This window comes from Neomonachus schauinslandi, chromosome 12, assembly GCF_002201575.2.
Source record: "Neomonachus schauinslandi chromosome 12, ASM220157v2, whole genome shotgun sequence".
Classification (NCBI taxonomy): Eukaryota; Metazoa; Chordata; class Mammalia; order Carnivora; family Phocidae; genus Neomonachus; species Neomonachus schauinslandi.
The window spans coordinates 62,042,984-62,059,565 of record NC_058414.1 but is presented as its reverse complement, the minus strand read 5'-3'; the positions used below and the strand labels follow the sequence as shown (position 1 = coordinate 62,059,565).

Genomic DNA, 16,582 nt, shown 5'->3' with positions numbered 1-16,582 from the left:
ATAAGAAACTGACAACCTAATGGACAAATGGGTAAAAGACTTGAACAGGCATTTAACAAACGTAGAAATCTATATGGTTAATAAATAAATGAAAAAGTACTCAACCTTATTAGTACTCAGGAAAATGCAAATTAAAACCCACAATGAGATATCATTTCACACCCACCAGATCGGCAAAATTTTAAATTCCTTGTGATACCAAAGCATTGGAGACAATGTGAAAAAACACCCAGCAGTTTCACTCCCGCGTGTATACCCTGGAGAAACACGTGCAGGTGCTCTGGGACACGCAAACCAGGACGGTCAGAGCAGCGCCGCCGTTCGCGTCAGCCCCAAACAGGAAACTTGGAGCCAAGCCCACCAGTGGCCGGCTGGACGAACTGTGGGACGGCCGCACAATGGCACAGTGTTATCGAACAATGAAAGAGAAAAATCTAAAACCAAAATTAAGCAGAAAAAGACCTAATTCAAAGGGTTGATTCTATTTATACAAGTTCAAAAACAGATAAAAAATAGACTATGCTGTTCGGGATACATACATAGGAGGAAGGAGGTAAAATTATAAAAAAATTATCTCGAAAGTGAGAGTACAAAATACTTCTGGAGGAGGAAGAATTATCACCGAGGAGACACAGGGGGCAGGGTTTTTAGGTGCTGCTAAAACACTGTTTCTTATGTGGGTCGTGGTTACATGAATGGTCGCTTTAGATTTATTTTAATGTATGTTCCTTACTCTTTTCTGTATGTGTATTTCACTTAAGTTGCCCATCTCCTTTTTAAAAAGTGTTTTACTAATGGCCAATCTCCAAGCCTCGGAAGTACCTTTTTTTTTTTAAGATTTTATTTATATATTTGACAGAGAGAGATAGTGAGAGCAGGAACACAAGCAGGAGGAGTGGGAGAGGGAGAAGCAGGCTTCCCGCCGAGCAGGGAGCCCGATGTGGGGCTTGATCCCAAGGACCCCGGGATCACGACCCGAGCCGAAGGCAGATGCTTAACAACTGAGCCACCCAGGCGTCCCCCGGGAAGCACCTCTTTATGTAGTGCTCAATAAATGCTGAGTCCGAGTGTTTCAGAAAGGATTCAAAGTAGCCCCGGGGGAGACTTTAAGAAGGAAGAGAGGCTGGAGCTGGGCCTTCAATGTGGGTTCTCTCAATAATGCTTCTCTAACATTTAGGAGGTGGGAAAGGGATATGCAGCAAAGGTTTCCGTTGTTCGGCGGGCTTGCGGAGACTAGGGCGGCAGTGGAGAATCTAGCAGGGCATGGGTTACCGTGTGCTGGACTCTGTGTGCCTCACTTAGGAATCTGCAGACAGTTAAGGAGACAGTGAGGGTTACCATATAACAATTAAAAATACTCTGTTTTAGGAAGATGTCTCTGGGTATGGAGGTAGGACTGGAAACAGGGAAACCAGTTAAGGGTCAGACCCAACCCACTGGGAATGTGGAAGTAGAGTTAGAAAGAGATGGGACTGAGACATGTGACTCAGGAAGAACAGTGAGAACTTAGTGACTAAGTAACTGACTTTTCCAAAAACTGCTTTTCTGTTCTTTTCCATTCTAAAGCTAACTCTAGGGGTACAAAGAGGAACTGAAGGTAGATTCTGCTTTACAAGGACAAGTGGCTGAATCACGGAAGGTCAGAGCAGGACTGACAGACACCGATTTGATGCTGAGGACCTGACCTAAGTCTTTAAATTCCCTACAGCTACTGAAGAGAAGTGCTTGGGCAGGAAGAAGCAGGAAAAGTAAAGGACGGCAGTCATAACCCAAACCAGAACGAGCGATCTAACGAACCCCAACATACTCATCACCTGGCTTCGACAATGATCCGTATTTCATCATGTGGCTTTCGTCATTCTTCCACAGTTCCAGTCCACATCTACGTGCTCCGGGAGTGTGACCGGGTCCAGTGAAAGATCAAACACATACATTTAAATGATCTGAATCTTGGTTCTGCTGTTGTGTTGGGACGTCAGCAGTTCCAAACGCAGGTGTTCACAGGAAGAGCAAAGAGCATAACCATTCTCATCTCCTGCCCCAGGCTGTTCCCTGGCTTCAGACTCCAGGATCACACAAAGTGTGTTCACGTGCGGCCCCCCAACCCTGTGGAGATGAAGCCTAGGCAGAGAAGTCCTTCAGGAAGGGTTGTTCCTTGGAAGAAAAACTGGTTCCACAATCACAGTCCTTCTAGATGTTACCAGATTCAATAATTGCCACTCCCATCCTATGGGCGTAAAGAACAGGCAGTTGTGACCTCGGAGGTAAGGGGGCACCGTCCACCTCACCATGGCAGAGCCTGACGCCCAGATGGCAGAGGTCCTTGGAAAAGGGGAGATGCCAGTGGTGCCTGGCTCCACTGTCCCCAAATACCTCATCATCTTGGGGGTGCTAATGGTCCATGTCAGAGAACACTGGGACCTTAAACTTAACCCCGCACTCAAGGAAGTACACCCTCCCCCAGGGCAAAGTAACTTGTCTGCTTCTGTGAAGCGCATCACCAAGCTCCTCTTTTGTAGAACAGCTGTAAGAAAATCACAGGACATGGAAATAAATATGAAAATATGCCAGGAGCCCTCAGTGGAAACGCCAAGCGCTATTTTGAAGCTTACCAGTCCAGGTGGGAAAATAGGCTGCTCGAGACAATGTTCTATTCCCCTGGGGGTTTCTGTCAGTGAGCATGTGATATTATCGCACGACCAATCTCTGTTTGGTTGTATTTTGTGCACTTAGCATTCCAGAGAAACTAAAGGGTTCTTCCTGCAGGGGCCATCACCTTAAAAACAGAGGCACCACCATAAGCAATATCAAAATGAGACGTTAAATGAGCAACGAGTCCTCTAGTTCCATCTGTGTGCTGGTTTCTTACATGAAGCTGGCACTGCTGTCCAACCGTGAAGCAGGCCAGAGACCACACTGACAACATGAAGTGTACTTCTAGAAAGACAGTACAACTATATGCAGGACAAACAAGATACTTTTATTCTTATTTTTCCTTAAAATAAAGATACATAAGTTTTACAGTTCACTATGATTAGACGTGATTTATAATCTTAACATTTTTTTTTTAAACAAATGACAACAGAAACCAAAGAACTAGTACAAATTATAAAACCACTGGAGCAAAGAGGAACTATCTTTTTGATCAAAACATGTGCCACAGCTAAACCTCCTCAGAAAACTTTCTAAGATCTCTTAGCTAAACTTTCTTAGAGAGGGTTTGTGGGAAGCCTTTAATCTCAAATGTTTAAATTATTTTTGTGACTACTAAATGCATTCACCAACTTGTTATTAATCGAATGCTTCCTAAATTTAGGAACCAATGACCAAGTGGCCTGAAACACATTAAGTCTTGATCCCATTTTTCCAGCTATAAATTATTAATATTTCAAGAAAACAAAGATTTTTTAGCACAGAAGCTTTCTAAAAAACTTCAATTACCTTTTCTGGCTCAGTACCTGACTGAAATGTTCAAATGTTTATATTGCACACAAAATAATTTGAGCAGCATACTATGTGTGTGTGAGAAGCTGATGAAAAGTAAGACTGGAAAAAACCCCCTAAATTGTGTCCCATTTACATGATTTAAATATATAGTTTCTATATATCTTTAATTAATATAAGTAAAAAGGTAAACTTTAGAACAGCACAGAAATACAAATCATTAGAGTTTTACAAAATATACTCAACCCCTCTACATGCACAATCGTTTAATTCTGGAGTTACCACACAAGGGAGGAGCTAATTTCTTCCCCTTCATATGAAAGCAGGAAGTCATGTGTACAAAGTTATTTATACAAAAAGAATAAAGATCCACATTCCTTTTCTTTGTCCTTGACAAATATTTATGGAATGTTAGAAATTATGACAAAACAATTCCAATGTCATGAAGTCCAAAGACCTGGAATGAAAAACTCCTAGTGGCACGCTGTGTCGCATGAAATGACGATCATCTTCTAGAAGCTGGGGCTGCGTTCCCTGTCAGCCCCAGAGGCTACCACTGATCTGGGTGGAAAGGCCACGAATGCTGTGCCACCTCTGGTCAAAGAATCAGCATACAGATGCTGATGCCATTTCAAGAGTCCCAGCCAAGCCCCTGATAAAACACGGGTGATATTTAGCAGCTACCTTCCTAAAAGGCTACTTTCCCAAACTGCTGACATAGATAAAAGTTCATGCGGTTCACGATCAGCTCCCTGCCCCTCACAGAGCTGAGGGCTCCCCAACTCCTCACCAGGACCAGAGGGGGAAAAAACCACTGGCTGGCTGTAACTTCCACAAAACAAAGAACAAAACCCGCCTGTCAGGGAGATAATGTTATAGCTTCATTTTAAAACTTGTAATTAGTAGATTAAAATTCTAACTTCTTTGTAAAAGAATTCTTATAACCTTTAGCACATTAAATACTGCTCTCAAAATACCTTCATTCAGATTTTAAGTACCTTGTTCTTCAGCCTTGCACCTTCTAACTTGTCTACTTGTCTCCCTTCCTAATTTGCTTTCTCCTTGCCTTTCTGAAGTAAATTATTCTTAAAAAAAAAAAAAAAAAGAAAAAAAAAAGGGCAATGCTTAATATAGAACTCAGAAAGCAAGATAAGATTGAAGAAATCACGTCGTATGCTCTGGTTTTCTGCCTAAGGATAGTTCTGCTGTTTCTTAAAGCAAAAAGTAGATGAGGATTGTTTTAGAGCTTGGGCGCTAGCACATCACTAGTGGATCTGGGGACAGGCTATTCATCCTGGTTACAAGAGTCAAATGCATACACACGATGACTAAGCCTCACTCTGACATGCAACTTTTTCTATTCACTTAGCCCAGGACAGGTGGTTGGTAGCCTTAACTCTTTTCCTTCTCTATGTAAATTGTCATTACAGTGCCTTAGTAGGAACTAAATAATGCCAAGGACTTCTTCCCAGCACTACTTTTAAGTTCCTAGATGGCAGTGAGGCCACCGCCAAGCTACAGAGGCAGTCCATGTGCCTGGCACACCCTGGAAAAGCCTGGCTGACCCTAGCTCCCTCAGGCCTACTTACAAATACTCAGTTCTTAGACAGAAAAGCACTGGAGCAAGCATGGCCCAACAAAATATCCCCCTTTACTAGTGAGATGTCCAAAGATGGCCTAAGGTTGGCTCCCATCGCTCACAGAACCAAGGAGGCTACAGCCTCTGGGGCTGGCCACTCAGCTGACACCTGGAATCCAAGTGACAAGCATGTAGGCTCATGGGACAAAAGGCCAGGCTTCCTGCTGTCAAGTGCACTGGCTGTCCCCAGGCCCCTGCCAACAACATATTAGCTTATGCTCCCTGAAAACTCCAATGCCTCCCACAACCTGAAGGAAATATAGTTACGGTCTTTTGACTACTTCTCCAACAAAAGTTCTATCTTTTGAGATATTCACTTTATATTGCAAGCCAGTTAAATGACCACCTTAAGAGTTGACCTCTTAACTAGAAAGTTCATGTAAAAGTGTATATTAAAATGGGGAATAAGTGATCCTAAAGTAAAGTTTAACTATTTTTATTTCATTGGGATATCAAAGTGTGGACTGGCCTGCTTCTGAACAGTGACAGATGGGAGTTTACCCTAAGCCCACAAACCATACAAACTGGAGCATGGACCAGTAGCGTGCTGGCTGACCTGTCACGGGGCTCTCAGCACTGTGAACTTCGGGCAGGTGAGAGGTAACAATTGCACACTAACACTACGACACTCTAATGATGTGGCCTCATGAAACAAGATGTTAGAATGAATTCTTTATAGTCTCAGTGCGACACTGATTAAAGTACCTTTTAAAGGTTTTGTTTGGTATTACTTTCTGCTCTTCAAATAATATTTCCTGAGAAGGCTGTTTCCCAGCAGAAGTGGAATTAAGAGAGTTCTCACGATAAGCCCTTTCATTGATCATCACTGAATTTTTGAGTTATTGTGCTCAAAATGGAAGTATACTTTCAGATTTGCTGGACTTGTGTTAAAACAAATTGGAAAATTTAGAGATATTTAGAATTATATCCCTATGTCCATTTCACATGCCCTAGAAAAATTTACTTGTTACATAAACATTTCTTAATTTTTAAAAAAGACTTTATTTTTTTAAATAGGCTCCACACCCAATGTGGGGCTTGAACTCATGACCCTGAGATCAAGAGTCACATGCTCTACCGACTGAGCCAGCCAGGTGCCCCATTCTTAAGGGATAAATCAAATATAATCAAGTGTTCTCCTTAATTAGATCTCTTTTTTTCCCAATACTCTATCATATGTAGATCATACAATGTATTTTCCAAGTGTCTTTTATTACTGAAAAAGCAGTCTGTCCCCTGTAAGTACTCCCTGAGAACACCCATCCAAAGTCCCCTTGAAAAGCAAATGAGAGCTGAGCATAACAGATACATGAGGTCCAGTTGTGTAAAAATCTTCAGTAGATAGCACACACGTGCATGTGTCTAAAGTGAAACCAGAGGTCCTTTGTGAAAACTGTGGCTGTTTTTCTCCTCTTGCCTCTTGCTTTTCTAAATGTGAGCAAAGATGAGATTTCTACTTAATATTTATGGGTCATCTTGTTTTTTTGTTTTTTTTATAAATACTTTTATAAGGGGGTAGGGACTGATTACAGGAGGATTTTCCATCAGGAAAGTGGGAAGGCCAAACACCTTGAAAAGCTGTATGAAGAATAAGACTAAGAAAAAAACCTGTACATCTGTAAACACCTGATGGAAAATGGTTCAAAAGAAACAGAAGGCACAAACTGCGGGTTAAAAAATGCTTAGAAAAGACTACAACATAACTAGAGTTGACAGAACTAACACCGAGGTCTTCTAGAGTCTCGCCCTAAATACACTCACGTTAAGCTGCTTGTAACCATTATAACCGGCACCAGGCTATTTCTCTGCACATCTACTTGCACAGTTGGGAAGAAGAAAGCACAGTGACACTCCTTGATGCCTCAGAGCAAGTGTTTAGGACTGGGAAAGAACAAAGTGAAAACATGAAACCAAACACTCCATCCTCAGAACTACCACCTCTGGCTTTCATGTTTCTGGGAGGAAGTGAATTGATAAATGTGTTTTGTGGGTAGAAAACCAACCAACAAACAAAAATCATCATATAACTCAGCAAAGTAATAACAAAGGGCTGGACTATATGGCCCCTTAACTTTATAAGCACATTTTAGGGCCAACTTGAGAGAAATTAGTAATATAACTTAATTTTAGCCCATATAAATTACAGTGGCCATCTGGATATTCAAACAGGAAAAGAGAACAAAATTTACAGAAGTAAAAACTTTTCTAAAGTAAACAAATGTATACTGGCAGAACTGAAAATTCATTAGAAGTTTCACTGTTTTTTAATCAGGCTCAGACGGAAATAAAAGTAGTCAATTTAAACCCCAACCTGGAAAGCCATCCCCGCTACGGCTGCGATTTCATCTTTCCAGCATCCTGCGACATTCATTTAGACAGAGGGCAACCGTCCATGTAAACAGTTCGATGTCCTGGTCCCCTGCTGCGGACCTGTGGCCGATGAAGATGGGAGCAGACGGACGGGAGACATTTAAACCTAAGGAAGCGACAGCAGCCTCTGGACACCTTGCTCAGGGCTTCCCATCGGGCAGCTCAGTGAGACTCTGGGGGGCAGGACTGGTGAAAGTAGAAAGCCATGAAGACATAGCTGTCTTTGCACTGGAAAAAGCTCCTCCAACAGACTGGCCTGGATGGAGAGGAGGGGAAAAACAAAAGCAAGAATGTCTTCACTTTTGTTAACAGACCATGAAAGACCAATGCTAATTAATGAACGTTAATTGACTGTAACATCAATATGTTAATAATTACTAAAATACCATTTAAATTTCCAGTTTCAAAACAATCCCTTTCTCTGCGTGTGTCTAGAAGGAAACTGAGTAACTTCTGGGAAAAGAGCCTCCTCTCCTAACCATTCTGAAGGTGCTCAGCCGACTCTTCCCTTACTACCCACCATGCTAGGCCATCGGTTCTCAGCACTGGCTGTGCATCAGAATCACTTGGGAGAGCCGAGAAGGAACTCTGTGCTCTCGGTAGCTTAAATCCAAGCTGATAACTGATGACCACCTACACAGGGAATAGTGGTTAGGTTACTTTCAGGAACCGTGCTGTCATCTGAAACGTGATATTGCAATAAATGAAGATGCCAACTGCTCTATCTGCTTCAGGGCAGTTTTGTTTTAAAAAACCTCATCTCCAAAGTTGATGCTTAAGTGAAATTATTTAAGTTGAATCATATATTCCCACTATTCTTAGAGGGAGGGAGGGTGGAAAAGAACTGGCCTTAGAATGTAAATAGCAGCATCACTAAAAATGGAGTAACGACTGACAACATATAATGAAGGAGAATTTTTCTACTAAAAAATAAGAAGTCAAAAGAAGTTAAATGCATAATATTGTATGGAAATAAATGCTTACATATTAAATTCCATTCCCTGTAATGAAAGGAACCCACTGATGGGGCTATGTGCTCTATGTTTGTCTTCTAAAGGGACGGGTCTGTAGACTACATATGTAGTTCACTCACCCTGTCTATCTCTAGCTACACAGAATGGTAGAACTAGGAGGCCTGCACAGAGATTCCCGAGGTCCAGGGCTTTTGAATTGTGTTCAGTAAGGGTTAGTCAACCTTTCTCAAAAGCTAAGGAAGGAGATGGCTCCTATTTTTACATACTGATATGACAAAGCAAATGTGGCAAAATGTATATAATTGGCAAATCTGAGATAACTGGGAGTTCCTTGCACACTGTTGCACCATTCAAGTTTGAAATTATGTAAAAAAAGGTAAAAATATAGAAAAGGAACGAGACTTTTTTTTAGAATTGATATGGAACACACTTCAAAGTTTTTTTTTTTTTTCAAAGATTTTATTTATTTATTTGACAGAGAGAGACACAGTGAGAGAGGGAACACAAGCAGGGGGAGTGGGAGAGGGAGAAGCAGCCTCCCCACTTAGCAGGGAGCCCGATGTGAGGCTCGATCCCAGGACCCGGGGATCATGACCTGAGCCACCCAGGTGCCTCAACTTCAAAGTATTTTAACTGAAGAAAGCTAAGGGCAGAAGAACGTATACAACAGCATGGTACCATTTCTGGCTTTGGTTCTCAGGGTAATACTGGCCACATTAAAAGAATTGGGGAGGGATACCTGGATGACTCAGCCGGTTAAGTGGCTGCCTTTGGCTCAGGTCACGATCCTAAGGTCCTGGGATCGAGTCCTGCATTGGCTCCTTGCTCAGCGGGGAGCCTGCTTCTCCCTCTGCCTACCACTCCCCCTGCTTGTGCTCACTCTCTCTCTCTAATTAAAAATAATAATAATAATAAATAAATAAAAGAACTGGGGAGGGTTATACCTCATCCACTACTTTCTGAAAGAGTTTGTATAAAATTGGTATTATTCCTTAAATATTTGATAAATTTCATAAGTGAAGACATCTTGGCTTGGATTAAATTAAAAACCTGTGGCATGATTTTTAATTCAATTTATTTAATAGATATAGGGCTATTTAAATTTTGCATCAGTTTTGGCAATTTGAGTCTTTCAGAGAACTTGCATATTTCATCCAAATTGTCAAAAAAATTGGCATAAAGTTATTCACAATATTCCCTATAATACTTTTAATTTCTGTAAGATCTAGAGTGATGTCCCCTCTTCCATTCCTGATACTGGTAATTTGTATCTTTTATTAGCCTATAAAGGTTTTATTGATATTGTTAATCTTATTTTTTTTATTTTTATTTATTTTTTTTAAAGATTTTATTTATTTGACAGAGAGAGACACAGCGAGAGAGGGAACACAAGCAGGGGGAGTGGGAGAGGGAGAAGCAGGCTTCCCGCAGAGCAGGGAGCCCGATGAGGAGCTTGATCCCAGGACCCTGAGAGATCATGACCTGAGCCGAAGGCAGACGCTTAACGGCTGAGCCACCCAGGCGCCCCTGTATTGTTAATCTTTTAAAAAATGACCTGTTGGTTTCACTGATTTCCTTTATTTTATGATAATACCTTAGAAGACAGCACTCCTAATGCCTACTTTATTATGGTGCTCTACTACTTATAAAAAACTGCAGGCAGCTCAGGAAATGCTGAATCCTTGTAACAGAACAGTGAACACATCAGAAAATTGGTCTCTCCCCATCAGGTGTGGGAAAATTTGCTGAACTTTGATATTATCTGATGTCATAAGAATTTTCATGAATAAGATGAAAACAAAATCTTTGTTTCAACCATCTTGTATTATTATATGATACACAGGTCTCTACAACTTTATGATTTTATCAATGACACAATGAGTACAGAGAAGAGATGTGTTATGATTCTAATCTGTTTCTCGCTAAAGGCATGTCTTACCAACAGCTTTTCCTGTTTGTACAACATTTCGGCTGGTTGTGACCATGACGTTTCCAATTTTTTTGCCACGTTCACTGTTTTGAACAGAACTGAGTAAAGCAAAGAAGTTTTAAGTACATTACAAAAATTCACACATACCACACCTTAGAACCACCCCCAAAATAGAATTATTGAGAAAAGAAGCTAAATTATTTGTCATGCATCAATTAATTTAGTAACCTTAAGCATGTAAACTTTCAGAAAATACTAAAATAACATGCAGATGAACCAAAAAAAGGCCATAAGGATGCATGGTTAATTCTCCCTACAGTTATGATTTGCTAAAGTTACTCCACCAGAATAAAAATGGCAAATTCTGTTATTAGTTCACACCATTCTCTATGAAACAGCAGTGTTTTCACTCTGAAACATACACACTGCTGAGCTGGAGAATGTCATGCACATATTTGGTTACTATTTGAAGCACAAGTCTATCAAGTGGAGACAAACAATTCCTAATTAGCAATGAAACACATGCCATAAGCTCAGACATAAAAATTTTCCTAGTTTTTTCTCTAAATACTCACTGTGAGAATCTTAACTTCATGTCTGACACGGAGTACTGGCCTTGAAAAGGATGACTGTAAAACAAAGTTGGAGACTGTTAGACTATGAGTATTTTACCTGCTGCAGCTGCAAAACAATGCTGTCACAAGAAGTATCAGTAAATCTTGCAGGGGTGACTCAGTTAGGTGGGGGTGTTCCGCACATGACAGCAGGCAAAGCGGCTTTGAGCACAGATCTTTACTTACAGTCTTGGGAGCCTCTTTGAGCTTATTTCCTCCCTTGTAAAATAGGTGTTTTTTTTTTCTTGGAATGGGGGGTGAGAAAGAGGTTCACGTTGATGCTACACTAATGTTCTGATTTATTTGGTCTGGGGCTGGGCTGAGCATCAATGTTTTTAAAAAGCTCCCCAGGATAGTCAGGATTAGTCACTACCTTAAGCCATGGCCATGGACTATACTTTGATTCTGGCCATCTTATAAATGCATGCTACTGGTCATCTGAAGATTTGTACTTTCTTTTTGAAAAGCAACTCAAAATGCAGGTCTTAAAAATGTACAAAAGGGAAGAAGTGTATGTGTGCATGCATACACACACACACACACAAAATCAGGCAACTTGACCAAAGTCGTACCATAAAAGGAGTCAATAAATATCCACATTCTTATTACATCCTGAGAGGTCTCTCTCAATGTCTAACAAAAAAAGTGACCCTAGGGGAGCCTGGGTGGCTCAGTTGGTTAAGCGTCTGCCTTCGGCTCAGGTCATGATCCCAGGGTCCTGGAATCGAGCCCCACATCAGGCTCCCTGCTCAGCGGGAAGCCTGCTTCTCCCTCTCCCACTCTCCCTGCTTGTGTTCCCTCTCTCGCTGTCTCTCTGTCAAATAAATAAATAAAATCTTTAAAAAAAAAGTGACCCTAATGAAATCTATAGCTACTTATTAAAACATCAAAATGCTATTTATGGCTTTTCAAAAGACAACAAATTTCCTTATTGGCCATATTAAGCATATGTAATTACTTTTTCTGGATTCCTGAATCACAGGTTGAAAGAACTGAGAGTACTTTTTTATTTTTAAAGATTTTATTGATTCGAGAGTGAGAGTGAGAGAGCGAGCGAGTGAGTGTGTGCACGAGAGGGGGTAGGGTCAGAGGGAGAAGCAGACTTCACACTGAGCAGGGAGCCCAATGCGGGACTCAATCCTGGGACTCCAGAATCACGACCTGAGCAGAAGGCAGTTGCCCAACCAACTGAGCCACCCAGACGCCCGAACTGAGAGTACTTAATCATTCTTTATATTCCTGGGAAGGCCCTGTTTAAAGGATGAAGCATACCTGCTGTTTACTAAGGGAAGTTAGAGGATTGCCTTCTCTCCTCTTTTGGAGCTGGAGAAAGGGTTTCATAGTCCTCAAATCTTAGTTTGGAATATGTCTAAGTTCTATCCCCTGATAACAACTGAAGACTATCATTTCTTGTTTTTAATTTGGTGAAAATAATGAAAAACTGCTATTATATCTGCATAATTTCCCTACCTATAAGTCTTTCTTCAGCTTTCTCTTCAACCTAAATAACCCCAATTTATTTACACATTTTTAAAAGTACCGTTTTACAATCCTTTAAAACCCATTCCAGCTAAGCCTCTTATGAACCTGCATTAAAATCTACAGAGCTGGTTCAAGTTAAAGGCACCACCGCAGATGCAGAGACTGGATGAAGATCTGACCAGGTTATCAGTACAGAACACTGGGGGAAGAGACCGGATGGCCTTGTAGGCCACACTGTGGATGGTTGAGGTGGACCCTCACTCCCCACCGCCCCCATCACAGTGAGAGCCACCAGGCAAACAAACTCACATCTGTTTTCCTTCATCACTCTTTAAAACACAGACCTTGTGGTTAGTGAGGGAGAATACTTTGAACTCTTAGCTCTTTCATTTAATACTATTAAGATATTTTTGTCTTTTAATTCTCTATGTTTTTACCACATTCAAATGCCAAATAGAGGTTTCTGCTATAGTCTAGTGTGATGATTAAATTCACCAAAATTGTTGCTGAACCTAATCATTTTTCTTGATAGATGATATAAAGTTTAACAGACATGTTCTTTAAAACCCTGCTATACTTCATCCTTGCAGATGCTTCCCCAAGTTACTATGACATAAATATCTGGATTCTGTGTGTGTGTGTGTGTGTGTAGAGAGGGAATATTCTTTAAAGCACCACTTAAATCACATCCCCAGTCTAGCTAGTTAATCCCAGCTCCCAAATAATACAGTAATTAGTACAAAGCTGGTTTTTGTCTGACTCTCACCAAGAAGTTTAAAACACAAATGAAAACAAACATTCAGTATATACTTGTATCATTAAAAAAAATCATTTTCATCATTTAATTTAGAAAAGAAGTCCTTAGGATGTACAGTAGTTACCTTATCTGCAGAGGACACATTCTGAGACCCCCAATGGATGCCTGAAACCACAGACAGTACCAAACCCTATATAATATACTATGTTTTTTTCCTATATATACACATACTACAATAAAGTTTAATTTATAAATCAGGCACAGCATGAGATTAAAAACAGTAACTAATGATAAAATACAATTATAGCAATACACTGTAATAAAAGTTATGTGAATGTAGTCTTTCTCTCTCTCTGAAATATCTTACTGCACTGTACTCACCCTTCCTCTTCTTGTGATGATGTGGGATGGTAAAATGCCTAGTGATGAGATGAAGGGAGGTGAAGGACGTTAAGTATTATGATGTAGCATTAGGTTACTACCGACCTTCTGATGACACGTCACAAAAAGGATCATTTGCTTCAGGACTGCGGTTGACCCCGAGGAACTGAAACCGCGAAGAAGGGGAGGGGTACTACGTACACATTCTATCAATGGAGAGATCTCCTTAGATTCTACTCTGTTCCATTCAAACAAGACAGCATTGCTTCATAACGGCCCCACTCACCACGTTTAAATGTCTTTTATGCCTACATGGATAAAGTCTGTTAACATTCAGTATTGTGACAGGTATTAAATTTTGTTGGACTTTAGAATCTGAGTTGGAAACTAGGTTTGACCACATATCTAGGAGTTCAAATATCAACTTTAGTTTTTTCACACTTCACGTTTTAAAATAACCTCTCAGTCTCAGCCAGTGGTATTTCCTTCAAGGTTTCTATCTTGTTTGACCCTTCTGCTAAAGTACAGATCCAGGGAAAGGGAGAGAACTATCATGTACTGAGCATTGCCATGTGCCAGACTTCCTCTTCTGAATTATGTCAAGAGCTGGGAGAAATGTTAATCCTTCCAAAAATGTCTTGAGCTTTTTGTGTAAGCGTAAGAACAGGGAAGCAGTTTTCAGCTGCTTCTCTGTATTTGGGATTTTATAATCTACTTAAGGAGATTTTTGGAGATATTCACGTTGTCATCAAAGTTAAGATACCATCTTCTTTATATTGGGGCATACTTAGTAAATCAACCATGTTATATACTATCAATCCTCAGAGGATGTGCTTACTTTGGATTTATTTCTGCAAGTGCCGGATGCTTGTTGCTGTTCCACACCCTGTAGTTGTGAGTATTCTTCCATGCTGTAACAAAGGTTGTCCCATAGTCCGATAATATCTTTTCATTATCTGTCAAGTAAATATTTGAAAGTTGAGCTGGACTGTAGCCAGTCAGGGATGTGAAGATTCATAACCAAAAAACCAAAACCAAGGAATGGCTTTAATCCCCCTACCCCCATGCTTTTTGGAGGAGATAGCCTACCAGATATCAGGAAACTTGGGTCTAGTTCCAGAAATCCTGTTAAGAAGCTATGTGGCCTTTGGCAAGTCACTTAATCACTCAGAACTTCATTTTCCTAACCAGAAAATAAGAGGGTTGAGCCAGATATATTCTAAGGTTCCTTACAATTCCAAAATATTTCCACGTTCTCCTTACCAAGGTTAGGAGGCATAGTATTACTTATTAAACAAAAACTGTAGACTGTGCAGGGAGTAAATGTATTGATGTATATACATATGGAGTAGGCAACAGAGCACTTTCTAGCTTTTCACAAATGTTATATTTCTATGAAAAAAATCAGAATGAATACATGAATTGGTTCTTTTAGTCACTGTTTTTTCTTCTTAGGACTTTAACTATTTGATGAAACTCACTCTTTAATCTCCATGCATTTCACCATCAAAATACTTAAATAACAAAGGAATTTTCATATATAATGTTGAAAACTTTTCGGCTTTTTCATTATCATGAGGAAGCTTTAATGCAGAGCACTTCTGCTTGGAAGAATAGAAAAGGTTTGGAGAACAGATACAAATGGCTTTTGCTTCATATACTTATTGTAAGTTGCCTGCTTTGAAGGTGAAACAGGACTTTTGTTGCTGGGAAAGGAAGAGGATACACATGACTCTAAGTGCAACATAAGGAACTTCTCTTAAGAATGTATTCCTCAAACAGCTCCCTAGGCTGAATCTCCTTTGGAACAGCAGCATGGGTCTGAGCCAGATTATCTGAATTTGAATCACAGCTCAGCCTCGACCAGAGGGATGAGCAAGCTATTTAACCTTTCTGTGCCTTAGTGCCTCTCCTGTAAAATGAAGAGGACATGGTCTCTACCTCCAGAATTTTTGTGAAGATGAAATTAGTAGAAATAAAGTGCTCAAAACGAAACAGGTCCCTGTACATATGTTCCAAAAAAGAAAGAAAAGGCTAGTCACTATTATTATTCAGCATTTACAGCTACCTAGGCAAATATGTTTAAAAAGTAAATTACTCATGAAGCTAACATGACTGGTGGAGACTGGGGTTTTCTTCCTAGATTACTGAATGATTTTGAACTACACATTTAATCTTGGTGTCTCAGCTGTTACATCTGTAGAAGAGGCGAGATATTTAAAAATATCCCATTAACAAATAAGGACTTGCTCCAGAGCTTTCCTTTACAAATGAAGCACACACACAAAGCCTGGCTTTCAAACGCCATGCACACTTCATTAAGAACTAAGCCAGGAGGGGGCTGTACTGACAGGACAGTGTGAGTGCACTTACTGCTACTGGGGAACTACGTACTTATAAATGGTTAAGATGGTAAATTTTAGGTTATGTGTACTTCACCACATTTTTAATAACTTCCCCCAGTGGTAGAGATAATTGAAAAAAAAAAAAAAAAAGGAAAAACAACAGCTCAACACTTAACAACAACAACCTACTAAGTATTTGCTACATGTCCACGGTGGTAGACAACCACATGCAAAAGCTCACTGTAAAGCTTCATTTTCTCTTTTTATAGATTTCCTTCCCTATGGGGGAATGAAATGTTAATTTAATACAGGAGTGAGTCTATCTTTACCTGCTCTATTTTAACCATTTAATAGGAACAGGATTTCTTAGAATGGAAAACTTGAAGACATCACTTGGAATGTGATTTCCAGTGATTTCTTTCATATTTCTTTTCTCCCTTTACATATCTTAAAAACATGTAAGCAATGTTTATAAATAGCCCCCAGATACTGACACATCCTTCCTTCCACATGGTCCTTGGGAACACTAAGCAGCCATGTAAAAGTGACCTGCATTTACGGTCTCGATTGTTTTTCTTTATAATAGAAACATAAGTTTCAAAAATCATTTGGAATGGGATCCATTTTTGTAAAAGGATCACCACAA

The 16,582-nt window shown here is 40.1% G+C and overlaps 1 protein-coding gene across 2 annotated transcripts in view; it reads right to left on the bottom strand.

Moving 5' to 3' along the window:
- Positions 1-2,957: 2,957 nt before the first annotated feature.
- Positions 2,958-16,582, bottom strand: part of AVL9 (AVL9 cell migration associated) — a 64,537-nt gene continuing 50,912 nt past the window's right edge. Inside the window, exons 13-17 of one of the 2 annotated variants that reach the window (XR_006541057.1) lie at positions 14,430-14,547; positions 10,933-10,986; positions 10,367-10,455; positions 7,395-7,709; positions 2,958-4,005 (exon numbers count right to left, since the gene is read on the bottom strand). Coding sequence is in view for 1 of the 2 variants with exons in the window: in XM_021689674.1 (XP_021545349.1) it covers positions 7,594-7,709; positions 10,367-10,455; positions 10,933-10,986; positions 14,430-14,547 (377 nt within the window). In the remaining variant the exon portion in view is untranslated. Of the gene's footprint in view, positions 4,006-7,043; positions 7,710-10,366; positions 10,456-10,932; positions 10,987-14,429; positions 14,548-16,582 lie in introns of those variants that run through there. The other variant, XM_021689674.1, reaches the window with a different exon arrangement.